At 42.6% G+C, this 13,426-nt stretch overlaps 1 protein-coding gene across 1 annotated transcript in view; it reads left to right on the forward strand.

The window, feature by feature from the left end:
• VARS2 (valyl-tRNA synthetase 2, mitochondrial) overlaps positions 1-13,426 on the forward strand; it is a 37,050-nt gene that overhangs the window by 2,570 nt on the left and 21,054 nt on the right. Inside the window, exons 4-15 of the mRNA XM_083355149.1 lie at positions 893-974; positions 2,450-2,550; positions 3,283-3,404; positions 3,944-4,010; positions 4,685-4,782; positions 7,061-7,142; positions 9,723-9,842; positions 9,915-10,026; positions 11,686-11,774; positions 11,905-11,988; positions 13,080-13,170; positions 13,277-13,404. Coding sequence (XP_083211275.1) covers positions 893-974; positions 2,450-2,550; positions 3,283-3,404; positions 3,944-4,010; positions 4,685-4,782; positions 7,061-7,142; positions 9,723-9,842; positions 9,915-10,026; positions 11,686-11,774; positions 11,905-11,988; positions 13,080-13,170; positions 13,277-13,404 — 1,176 coding nt within the window. The remainder of the gene's footprint in view (positions 1-892; positions 975-2,449; positions 2,551-3,282; positions 3,405-3,943; positions 4,011-4,684; positions 4,783-7,060; positions 7,143-9,722; positions 9,843-9,914; positions 10,027-11,685; positions 11,775-11,904; positions 11,989-13,079; positions 13,171-13,276; positions 13,405-13,426) is intronic.

The following is a 13,426-nucleotide window of genomic DNA, read 5'->3' on the forward strand; positions in this document are numbered from 1 at the left end:
CATTAGGTTGCCACAAGTGATCCCATTCCAACACCCCCCCCCCAAAAGTCCCTTGATTCCTATCTAGTACCAATTTATGAATCATTAGTTGACTAGATTCTTATGTATAGTTCTGGAGCAATAAATCTTCTGAATTAGAAGTTTTCATGTGATCCTGACCCCTTGTATCTGGCAGGTCATCACCATAAAGACCAATCTGATCGTCAGAGGTGGTTGCTATCAGAGGGGAACCATGTTTTTTGGCCCCTATGGAGGTTGAAAACATGATATATCACCTTCCTTAAGATCATGTCTAGGACTTGGGAAGAGATCTTAGGCAGTAGGGCAGCTGCCATGTAAGTAGGATCTGTCAGGTTCCAAAAAACAAGAAAGACACAGCCAGCTCTTCAAAGTAGTTTTCTTTTATTGTTTTCACCTACAGACAGAAATCTTGCCAATTAAAGAACTCCTAGAGAGGAGCTGTCTTGTCCCTCTTTCTCCTCACCAAACTATCTAAACTTCGCTGTCTCTTGGTCCTCCGGAATGCAGCTCCTCCCTCTGGGCTACATCTCCAATATGTCCCTATGTTCCAGCTTGTCAATGGATTGGTGCCATCTTGATTGAATACATTATGGGAGGGTACATTTTTGTCTAGATTGATGGTGACATTATTTTTTAGGATTTCAAGATCATCACAATGACTTAAAAGTGATGTTTTGTTTTTTTTATTTTTTTATTTTAGTGTTTCATTATTTATCTTGGATGATTTAACACGTCATGGTTAACTGCCATGTGTCCTATAGGGTTTGGCATTATACAAGTCAAATAAATGTAGATAAACAACTAAGTTTATTTTTTTTCTCTTTTAAAAACTTTTTTTTATACCCTCCCCTCTTTTTCCTCCTCTTTGAAGGAAACTTCAAATCAAGGCAAGACCATTTCCTCAAAAAACATGGCGGAATATGACATCCCGACTATAGTTGGACAGAAAAAAGGTAGGATGGGAATAGTCTGTTTCAAATCGGCTTCCAGGATTTTCCTGTCTTTGTCTCTGTGTGTAAGTTGTTAACTGGTGGCTAGCATGGATTTCTGGCCTCCTCGTGGGCTAGTTAAAAAAAAAAGACAAGACAGGAATGGAGCTAACATATAACCAGGATTGGATCTGATAGTGAGATCCATTCCACTTTTACTGTCTCCATACACTTGTATTAAATTCCTCTACATATGTTTGGCTGTCAGAAAGATTATTAGGCAGAGTTGGTTAGAAAAATGTCTCTCTTTACTCCTCCAATTTTATCCAGACTAATTTGGGAAAGCAGTTGATTTGATACTCCTCGTTTTAAACTAATAAGGCTATACAAAAAACAAAAAAAATGAAACTAAGTTGTGTCCTTTTTAATGTGCCAAGAATTGTTTGTCCCATAGAAACAATATGCTAGGTAAAGTAAGGCCACATAGGCCAGTCACAGGACATTTCATTAATTTTGTTTTCTTAGAAAAGGTTATTTCATAGGTTGTCTATGAAGTGAATGAGAGAGTATTTAGAAGAAAATGGCAGCCATCCTTAAAATTTGGCTCTGTCTTCATGGGTAGAGGGACGCGGTGGCTCAGTGGGTTAGGACGCTGAGCTTGTTGATCAGATGGTTGGCAGTTTGGCGGATCAAATCCCGAGTGCCGCGTAACAGAGTGTGATCACCTGTTACTCATCCCAGCTTCTGCCAACCTAGCAGTTCAAAAGCACGTAAAATTGCAAGTAGAAAAATAGGGACCACTACGGTGGGAAGGTAACAGCATTCCGTGTGCTTTTGGCGTCTAGTCATGCCGGCCACATGACCATGGAGTCATCCTCGGACAAGCGCTGGCTCTTCAGCTTTGAAATGGAGATGAGCACCGGTCCATAGAATTGGAAACGACTAGCACACATGTGCGGGGGAACCTTTACCTTTACCTCATGGGTATATCTGTGAGGCCCTGGTCACATCTGTATGGTTTATCATTTTGATTGTTTTAGTCCAGGCTGATTATTTATCTATGCTTAATTGTGCCTCTGCATTTTGTATGCCACCTTGAATCTAACAGTATGGGCAATTATAATAAATTTAATAAAAGAATTAACTTAAATTGGAACATTTTATGAGGTTTGTGGCATTAAATTGTCCATGGGCCTGATTTTTTATTCCTCAATATTTTTATATGCTCAGTTAGCATAATTTTTGCATGCAGTTATACTTCTATTTTGTCATACTGTTAGAAATCTGAGATTCTGTCCACATGTTCTCCAGATGTTTTTGACTTGATCATCAGTACTAGAGATGTCTTTATTAACATCTGAAAGCTTAGAATTTTAGAATAGCTGTTGCTGTGTCTTGTGCTCAATTTTGCTGCGCTCATATAACAAAATTTTGGACGTGTGAATTGCAGAAGCGCCCATTTTATTTATGGATTCTTAATCTGACTTTCTTTCCCATAGATACCTCAGCACCTTTGCCCACCTCCTACAGTCCACGCTATGTTGAAGCTGCCTGGTATCCTTGGTGGGTGAAAGAAGGTTTTTTTAAACCAGAATACCAGGTAAAAATGTTTCTGTAAGATTATTAATATTAGTCTTTGTCATGAGCAAATGTACCAACTTTTGATAGGTGAGAAAGCTGATAAAACGTTTTTCTTCCTTCTCTCATAATAGTGACTATTTTAGTCATCCAATCCAATCAACTGAGGATGCATTTCACACAATTTCTCATGCACCTGTGACATTCCTTAGATATGATGAGTCAAGTGGGGAACCCCTTGATGTCATGTGATTTGCATTTTGGGTATTTGGCAACAGGCCTACATTTGTGGCTATTCGTAGCATCCCACAGTCATGTGACTCTAATTTACAACATTTTTGCACCGGAAACCAACTTCCAGTTTCCAGCAAAAAAACAACAACAAACTATTGCAGACAATGGGCTTGCTTAACGACTTCTGTAAAAAAAAGTGTCATAAAGTTGGGTTGGTCATGTAATGACCTGCTACTAGCATGACTTATAGCCATCATTCCTGGCTCAATTACAGTTGTAAGTTGAGGACTAGCTGTAAAAAATTTGAATTAAATGAGTGTTTCCCTGTGAATAGTATTTTCTTTGGGAAACGCTAGTCAAACTAGCGTTTTCATACTTAGTTTGTAAACAAACTGGAGAAGAAGGCACTTCTGTCACATTTTTAAGAGTTTCAGGGTTTGTACTACCAGCCTGGATCCTCAATAGGATGATATGGAGATGAAATCAGATCGATGCTAAATCCAGTTCCTCTTTTTGACAGCAACACCTGCCCCATAGGAAGCCAGAAACGTTTTCTATCTCTCTGCCCCCACCTAATGTCACAGGATCCCTTCACCTGGGGCATGCCTTGACGGTGGCTATCGAAGATGCTTTGGTACGATGGTAAGTGTGTTCCTAGAGAGTTGGGAAATGGTCGTGCAGATCCTTGAGCATTAATAGCAATGGACCCCACAGGCTTTAAGTACATTATTGATGCATTTTGGTCATGCCGAATCACTGAGAAATAGAGATATCTTTAAAAAAGGGAGACGAATACAAATAATGGCACTACCTCTGGGAAATTAGAGTGATGTGGTTGAATTGCTCCTATTGGCAATGATGTGGCCTGTCTTCCAAACCTGGGACAACCCTTTCCTTAATTTAGTGTTTCTTGACCTTGGCAAGTTTAAGATGTGTGGACTTCAACTCCCAGAATTCCTCAGCCGTGCTGGCTGAGGAATTCTGGGAGTTGAAGTCCACACATCTTAAATCTGGCTAAGTTTGAGGAATATTGCCTGAGCTGACAGCAGTACATTTCCTTTTTCCTTCCTGTTCTTCTGCATTTTGGCCATTTCTGTTTGAATCTATAAGCCATCTAAGGATTTGGAACTTTTAAAGAAGATAGTTGAATTCTAGATTTGTTTCTCCTTGATGTGTTCCAGGAGACGAATGCAAGGCTATCGAGTTCTCTGGCTTCCAGGTTCTGATCATGCTGGGATTGCAACTCAGGTGAGGATCGGCAGTTCAAAGCTGAAGCTTTTAATCCTGAATAATAATTGATCGGTCTTCTGCTTCCTGTAAGGACTCTGATCCTTTTAGAATTAACTAAGGATTCTTGGGGTGGAAAATGGGGTAGATGTGAATTACTAAGCATATTTTAACCCAACTTTCTTGCCCCAAGCGGAAGACTGTCGCAGTGGCTTTTAATCAAACCAGAAAACATAAAAAGAAATCTCAGCTCATTTAAATATACCAGTAGTCCTTGATTTACAACAATTCGTTTAGTGACTGTTCAGTGGCACTGGAAAAAGTGGCTTATGACTGTTTTTCATACATGGTCACATGATCAAACTTTGGATGCTTGGCAACTGACATGTATTTATGACGGTTGCAGTGGCCAGAGGTCATGTGATCAGTATTTGCGACCTTGTGACCAGCAAAGTCAATGGGGAATGCCAGATTCACTTAACAACTATGTTACTAACTTAACAACTGTAGCGATTGCAGTTAAGGCAAAAAAAGTTCCTAAAATGGGGCAAAACTCACTTGTTTTGCTTAGCAATGGAAAATTTGGGGTCAATTGGTTGTAAGTCAAGGACTAGCTGTATATCGTTGGGATAGATTCTTGGTTTCACTTGTGAGTGTCTCTCACAAGTTTTTATGTTCTTCCTTCATCTGATCAGGCTGTGGTCGAAAAAAAGATCTGGAAAGAACGGGGAGTTTTGCGCCAAGAACTCTCACGTGATGAATTTCTCCAAGAAGTTTGGAAGTGGATCGAGGAGTGAGTATTAGGACGAAGAGGGTGCAATGGGTGAACTTGGTAGTGACCATTTTCTCAACTATAGTGACCATTTTCTGAACTAACAATAGGCTGAGTCTCTTGAAGGTTTAAGAGCCAGTTTGGTGTTGTGGTGAAGGTGTTGGCCTAGAAACCAGGAGACTATGAGTTCTAATCCCGCCTTAGTCATGAAAGCTAACTATGTGACTTTGGGTCAGCCACTCACTCTCAGCCCGACCCACCTCACAGGGTTGTTGTTGGGAAAATATGAGGAAAAAGGAATATAGTATATGTTTACCTCTTGGATAAATAAATAGAACTATTTGCTATTTCAGGAAAAAGTAATTTTTTTTTAAAAAAACACAAAATTTAACTCTAGCATTTTGATTTTTATGTATATTGCTTTATACTTTGAAGTTTTATTGTACCTGCTCTTTGAGGGCATATGGGTGGTTTAGAAATGCGAAATATAAATAAATAATGCTGTGGAAACCCCTTTAGCTTTTGGCTACAAAAGATCAGCAGGTGGCGGGTATCTATATCTGGCAAGTGGCTAATTCTGGTTTAAGAATAGATTAGATAGGAATGATTTCATCTTAAGGTTAAATAGATGAAAAAAATAGTGTTTTTCAGCTTGAGTAACTTTAAGGTATCTGGACCCCTACCAATCGGGCTTAGGCCCGGGTACAGCACAGAGACAGCATTGGTCGCACTGGTGAATGATCTCTGGCGGGCTCGGGACAGGGGTTGTTCCTCTGTCTTAGTCCTATTAGACCTCTCAGCGGCTTTTGATACCATCGACCATGGTATCCTACTGTGGCGCCTCAGGGGGTTGGGAGTGGGTGGCACTGTTTTACAGTGGTTCTCCTACCTCCTGGGTCGTTCGCAGTTGGTGTTGGTAGGGGGGCAGACGTCGGCCTCAAGGCCTCTCGTTTGTGGAGTCCCTCAGGGGGTCGGTCCTCTCGCCCCTTCTGTTCAACATCTATATGAAGCCACTAGGTGAGATCATTCGTGGTTTTGGGGTGGGGTATCATCAGTATGCTGATGATACCCAGCTTTTTATTTCCAACCCAGATCAACCCAGTGATGCCCTCGACGTGATGTCCCGTTGCCTGGAGGCTGTGGAGGACTGGATGGGGAGGAACAGGCTTCGTCTAAATCCCGACAAGACCGAGTGGCTGTGCATACCGGTATCTCGGGTTATATCCAGTCTATTCCATCTTTATCTATAGGGGCTGAGGTGTTACCCTCTGTAGATAGGGCTTGCAACTTGGGTGTCCTCCTTGACTCACAGCTCAGTTTAGAAGATCATATAGGAGCTGTGACCAGGGGGGCTTTTGCCCAGGTTCGCCTGGTGCGCCAGTTGCGGCCCTATTTGGACCGAGATGCCCTACGCATAGTCACTCATGCGCTCGTGACCTCTTGGATAGACTACTGCAACGCTCTACATGGGGCTGCCCTTGAATACCACTCGGAGGCTCCAGCTGGTGCAGAATGCAGCCGCGCGAGTTGTGATGGGGGTCTCCCGATACTCCCATGTAACACCTCTGCTCTGCGAGCTGCATTGGCTTCCAGTTGTCTTCCGGGTGAGATTCAAGGTGTTGGTGATGACCTATAAAGCCCTAAATGGCATGGGCCCGGATTATTTACGGGAGTACCTTTTGCCGGCGTTAACTTCCCATTGTCCTGTGCGGTCCCACAGAGAGGGCCTCCTCAGGGTGCCAGCGGTCAGGGAATGTCGACTGGCGGCCCCCAGGGGGAGAGCATTCTCTGTGGGCATGCCTGCCCTCTGGAATCAGCTCCCTGTTGAGCTCCGGATGGCTCCCGACCTTTGCTCTTTTCGCTGCGACCTGAAGACTTGGCTATTTGAGCTTGCCGGCCTGGACTGAGGGACTGGGATTTTAGATTTTAAATTTTAAATTTTAGAACGTGTTTTATTGTTTAGGGCTACTTGGTTTAATTTATTTTAATTTTTGTATATTATGTGTTGTATATAGTGTTTTAATTGCCCTGTACACCGCCCCGAGTCTTTCGGGAGAGGGGTGGTATATAAATCCAAATAATAAATAAATAAATAAATAAATAAGGGCTGGGGAATTCTGGGAGCTGAAGCGCAGACCTCTTAAAAGTGGCTGAGGTTGAGAAACTCTGAAACAGTTCATTGAAAGTAGAAACTGGGCAGTTTCTCTCTGAACATCTAACCCTGTCAAATGCTTTGTATTTTCCTTTATATTTCTGACCAAAAAAAGATTTGTTTTATTTTGTCTTTCTGCAATATCAGGAAAGGGAATGAAATATTCCAACAGCTGAAAGAGATGGGAGCATCTTTGGACTGGGATAGAGCCAGCTTTACTATGGATGCAGTGAGTAGTTGATATCTCTACCAGCAAATGTTTTCTGTTGGCCAGGCTTTCTGTATTCTTTCCCCACGTTCAGAGAGCCAAAGGCAGCAAGCTGTCAATTTAATAGGGTCCACTTTACAAGTTTTAGTATTCAGCAGACAAAACTCTGTCTGCCCAAGGTAAGTATGCCGTATGTAAAATGACACATGCACACAGGTAGCTTGATTTGCAACCGTAATGGAGTCTCTCCATTATGATTGTACGTTATGATGGTCATAAAGCGAGTCACCTACACAACTGACCCAATTGCAGCAGTCTTTAAGCATACATGTTGGTCGTAAAATGAATGGCACACTCATGAAGTGGATGCTGCAGTTGTTAAGAGAACCCGTTGTTTGCTATGGTGTGAATTTGCCAAAATCCAGAAATAAATACCAGTTTTTGGCCAAAGTGTAAATAATAATAATAATAATAATAATAATAATAATAATAATAATAATAATATGACCTCCAAGGGACCTTGGAGGTCATCTAGTCCAACCCCATGCTCAGGCAGGAAACCCTATACCATTTCAGACAAATGGTTGTCCAGTTTCTTCTTAATTGTGGTCATAGTACCACAGGATGCTTAAAACAGCCATAAATGTGGGATGATTGCCAAGGGTCTGAAATACAGTCATGTGATTGTAGAGTGGGATCTGGCTGTTGGAATTGAATACCCTTTTGTGGGTGTCCATCATGGTCATTAAGCCGTAAGTCAAGGACTACCTGTAAATGTCCATTTCCCATTTTGTACAGGCACATTGATTTGTGCTTCTTAGATTGTAAGCCGCCCTGAGTCTTCGGAGAAGGGCGGGATATAAATGCGATAAAAAAAACTCCTGCATGGATCATTACCTTGAAGTGGTGAAGGGGCTTGCATGTCCCAATGATACTGATTTAATAGACTGAATTTCATAGATGCAGTGCCTGAAGAACTCTGGACTAAATTGTGTGGTATTGTTAAAGATGAAGCCATTCAAAATAATCTACATTATAAGAAACAAAAGAAGATAAAAATGGCTGTCTGCTGATACCCTGAGAACAGCTGAGGAAAGGATCAAAAGGCAACAGTGACAGAGGAAATTTTTACCAGACTAAATGTGAAATTCAAGGGAAAGATGAGAGACATTTACAAATGAAACCCCATTTTAGATTTCGTATCATTTTCTGCTCCCATTAGTGTCTCACATTGAGTGTTTTCTGTTTTGGGATTTTGGCAGGTGCTTTAAGACGATGTCTTGCCTTAACCATTAATTTGGGGACGCTGAGCAATTTCAGTTGTTTGTGGTCATTTTCTTAACGAGAGAATCAGTAGTTATTGGCTTCAGTACTGAACCTGGGTATAAAAATACCTAGGTTCAATTGCCCAGAGAGATATCAGGTTTATTGGCTGACAAGTCTCCCTTTTTCTATCTCCCTTTTATTTTAAAAAAAGGGGGAATATGCAGGAAAATGTTTATTAAAATAAGCCTCTGTTAACATCAGTTCTTTTGAAGGGGAGAAGTTAACTTTCCATTTGTAATTTGGAATGTAACTGTTCTGTACCAGCCTGCTACTGGCCCTGCAGAAAAGGCAGAGACAACCCCTTTACAAACGGCAAGAGGCTGGAATAAAGCCTGCCAAATTTATTAACATAAAACAGACACCAACCATGAAACAGGAGCTATGAAACAGGAACTATTCAAGCGGTTGCCTTCAGCAAACCAGCCCTCCCACGCATTCCCCCTTAAATACAGTTCAGGGCGTGGCTTCTCTCTGCCTCCTTCCGAGGAGCCCCATTGCCTTCCTCTGTTTACTCCTGATTGACTGCCTCCTGCGTCGGGCGTCCTTGAACAGGGCCAGCTGTGGGTCATCTTCATCCATGCTGTCAGGCTCACACAGCTGGGTCTGCGTCGTGACCAGATGAGAGGGGCCTGGCTGGGGGCTCTCATCAAGCTCTTCAACACCCCCCTCCTCCTCCTCCTCTGAGTCGTCCGACCCAACTGCCGAACCCACAGGCTGACCCTGAATCACAACAGTAACTTTTCCATTTCAGAATTGGTCCTAAGTGTTCTTAGTGGAGTCTTTGTGGCTGTAGCATTAATTAGGAATCAGTAAGAGGGAATTCAGTTTTGATTTATGAGGCAAATTAGCCTTTATGGTAATGTTTTTCAACCTTAGCAACTTTAAGATGTGGACTTCAACTCCCAAAATCCAGCAGTAGTAAGGGAATTCTGGGAGTTAAACTCCACATGTCTTAGTTTGAAAAAGACAGATTTATTGTAACAATTCTCCTTCCCTTCTTTTTTTTTCTTCCCCCCCCCTCAAATTTTTTAATTAACTTTCCAATATTATATTTACATATTTGAAAAGTAATGTGGCGGCTAGGCACAATGATTCCATTACATTTAAATATCATCAATAACGAATCTCAAAACTTCACAACAACTAATTCCCTCTCTTTCCCCCATAGTATATACAGTACTGTCTCATATTCAGACCACGCAGTTCTTATTCTGTCAATCAAGCCAAGAATAACTTTCTAGCATTCATCAATAATCTCCTTCTCTTCTTGTCCAGCATTTCTCTCAAGCTGTGACAGAGGCTTTTGTGCAACTTCACGAACAAGGCCTGATATATCGAGACAGGCGCCTGGTGAACTGGTCTTGTGCCTTGCAGTCGGCCATTTCTGACATTGAGGTATGCAGTTGGAGTACAGCCTCAAATGAGGACATTTAGAGACTAGAAACTGACAGACTGTATCCCTGGCAGGTGGAGAATAGACAGATAGAAGGACGGACAAAGCTCTCTGTGCCTGGACTTGAGGACAAAGTGCTGTTTGGGGTATTGGAGACCTTTGCCTACAAAGTCGAAGGAGAGGAAAGTGAGTTGGCACTCCTGAGGCAGCTTGCGTTTTAATGGGATGATAATCTTGCGATAAGGGACGTGGTGGCTCAGTGGGTTAGGACCCTGAGCTTGTCGATCAGAAGGTCGGCAGTTTGGCGGGTCGAATCCCGAGTGCCGCGTAACAGAGTGAGCGCCTGTTACTCGTCCCAGCTTCTGCCAACCTAGCAGTTCGAAAGCACATAAAAATGCAAGTAGAAAAATAGGGACCACTACGGTGGGAAGGTAACAGCGTTCCGTGCGCCTCTGGCGTCTAGTCATGCCGGCCACATGACCACAGAGACGTCCTTGGACAAGCACTGGCTCTTCGGCTTTGAAACGGAGATGAGCACCGGCCCCTAGAGTTGGAAACGACTAGCACGCATGTGCAGGGGAACCTTTACCTTTAATTTTGCGATGCCGAGAGTTTTGGCTGCTGGCTGGTCCCAATTCTTGCTGGATATTTTCAGGATTGCAGTTGGAACTAGCAACTCTGTTGCTAAGCGAGGCATGACAGGATACCCATGTGCCACAGCAGGGTGCTTTAGAACCGCTGCTCTGGAGCATTGTTTTTCTAGTCCAGCAACTTTACAATGTGGGTTTCAACTCCAGAACACCCGTGCCAGCAGGCTTAAAAAGTTACAGCTGTTGAGACACAGTGTTTTGGAGATAAGGCTTGATGTAAATCTGTTTTATTTACTTTCAACATGGAGAATTAGTGTCTGGCCTAATTGCCAGGTCTAAATTCACCTGTTTGGAAAATGAATGAACTGTGAGGGTCTCTTGGGATTTTACCTCTTTTCACGATAAAAAAGCATTTTGTATAACATAGGTTGTCTTCCTTTTTTTTTCATTTTTGCTCCCATCGTTCCCTGGAATGACCATTTGCCTATACAGCTTCCCAGGGTCAGTCTAAGAAGTGCTGTAAAGGAGAAAAAGCCTGAATGTGCAGGACACTTTGCTGTGAAAAGAATTTAAAAAGCTAAGAATTGGTTAACCTTAGACATTTTCCTAAGCAAGGATGAATGCTTTCATTACAAAATTCTTTAAATTGCCGACTCCTTACTCAACCACATCTCTATCTGAGTTAACTTTAAATATTCCTGAAGGACACAGGCAACTGGTCATCTATCTAAATAATTTTTAAGAAGAGACTGGACATCCATTTGCCTGAAATGGTATAGGGTTTCCTGCCTTAGCAGGGGGTTGGACTAGATGACCTCCAAGGTCCCTTCCAACTTTATTATTATTATTATTATTATTATTATTATTATTATTATTATTATTATTATTATTATTATTATTATTAATCACAAAGGGCTCCAGGCAGGTGACTACCTTTGTTTTTACCAGCATTTCTTGCTGGTAAAAACAAAGGGTTTCCTGCCTTAGCAGGGGGTTGGACTAGATGACCTCCAAGGTCCCTTCCAACTTTATTATTATTATTATTATTATTATTATTATTATTATTATTATTATTATTATTATTATTATTATTTTGTTTATTTGTTTACTTCTTCAATTTCCCCCATTTCAAAAAAAGTGACTGGGTGGCAAACAATCATACAACAATTAAAGATAGTTGCAGTAATGTTGGATGGCTCTTTAAAATTATTTATTTTTCATTCCAATGACAACTACCTTTCCTTGATAAAAACAGGCATGGAAGTTCCTGTATCTACTACTCGCCCTGAGACAATGTTTGGCGATGTGGCTGTTGCCATTCACCCCGATGACTCACGCTACTTGGTAAGGCTGTTCTGCCCAAGGCCTCCTTTCAGAGTAAAAGGAAATTTGATCTGTTCTGAGATCACATTTAATGTTATTAAATCTTGTAAATGTAATGGGTTGTGTCCTTCTCTTTTTTCTTTTCCTGAAGGAAAGACAGAAAAACAAAGCCATCTTGAATTATAGAGTTAAGTGGTTCTCTCTGATTGAGATCCTTGACCAGGAAGGACATAAGGTGGAGGACTTGCCCTACCCCACCCCCACCCCCACCCAACTTCTCCCATCTTCTAAAAGTACAAGAGATATGGGGAGATACACGGCAGGGGCCCCAACCTGTAGCCTGTGGCCCACTAGTGAGCAGTGAAGGGTTTGCAACCGGGCCATGAAAATGGCCAGTGAGCGCTCAATTCTGTGAGCAGTGGGTGAGTGTGCACGCACCATTTAAGTGAGCAGCAGGCGTGTGTGCACACTGCTTGCACAAATGGAGCTGAACCATCCCCTCTTCTCTCCCCCCCCCCCCCGCTGGTCCGCATAGCTGGAAACATTGGGGAACTCTGATATATGGCATCTCTGGAGGCAGAAAAGCTGGAAGGTGATGTGAGAGTCAGAAAAAAAAGATGTATTAAACTTTTGGGACATAACTTAGCAATTTTACATCTTTTTTTCAACGCGTGGTGTGATTTTCTGTTGCTGTCACTGACATCTTGCCCCGTGATTTTGGAATATAAGGGGACTGCCAAAAGAGGTCCAGGGAGCTATATATAACTTCTGGACTTCAGATAAATTATTCTTACTCTATGGCAGGGGTAGGCAACCTTGGCTCTTTTATGACTCATGGACTTCAACTCCCAGAATTCCTGAGCCACCATGGCTCAGCTTGGAAACCTCCCCCTTTCCCCTCAGCGTGGCTGGCTCAGGAATTCTGGGAGTTGAAGTCCACGAGTCATAAAAGAGCCAAGGTTGCCTACCCCGGCTCTAGGGCAATGTTTGTCAACCTTGGTAACTTTGAGCTGTATGGACTTCTACTCCCAGCGTTCCTCAGCCAGGAAGGTACTGGGGAACTCTGGGATTTGATGTACACTCAACTTAAAGTTGCCAAGGTTGAGAAACACGGCTTTAGGGAGACCCTGATAAACAATGCCTGTAATACTGGCCTCCATCACCTTATTGTCTAAAATGGGACAGAGCAGTTTTGTACGTTGTACCCTGTTGAGTCCATGGGAGGCCCTGTTGACACAGATTTTTGCCCATCTGTTTATTTCAGGCAGAATCTCTTGACCCTACAAATGTATGACCTGAACTGTCTTTCTGGCATGTTTTTGGCAGCACTTGCACGGCAAGAGACTGCGCCACCCGTTCACCGGGCGTCTCCTTCCTATCATTACGGATCCAGCAGTGGAGCTGCAGATGGGCACAGGTGAGAAACAGGCCTCTCTCCTGCCTGGCAGGAGCCAGAGGTTGATGTTTGCAAATGCTTGCCTGGAAAGATCCCTCTCCAGCTTTTGCTTCGCACCGTCTTTCAGGGGCTGTGAAGGTCACTCCAGCACACAACCACGTCGACTACAAACTGGCCCAGAGGCACAACTTGCCACTCGTTTCAGTTATTGCCGAAAACGGCACGATGACCGCAGAGTGCGGGGAATGGGTGCAGGTCAGTCCATTTTTGGAATTCA

Source organism: Vipera ursinii (assembly GCF_947247035.1).
Source record: "Vipera ursinii genome assembly, chromosome: 2".
Classification (NCBI taxonomy): domain Eukaryota; kingdom Metazoa; phylum Chordata; class Lepidosauria; order Squamata; family Viperidae; genus Vipera; species Vipera ursinii.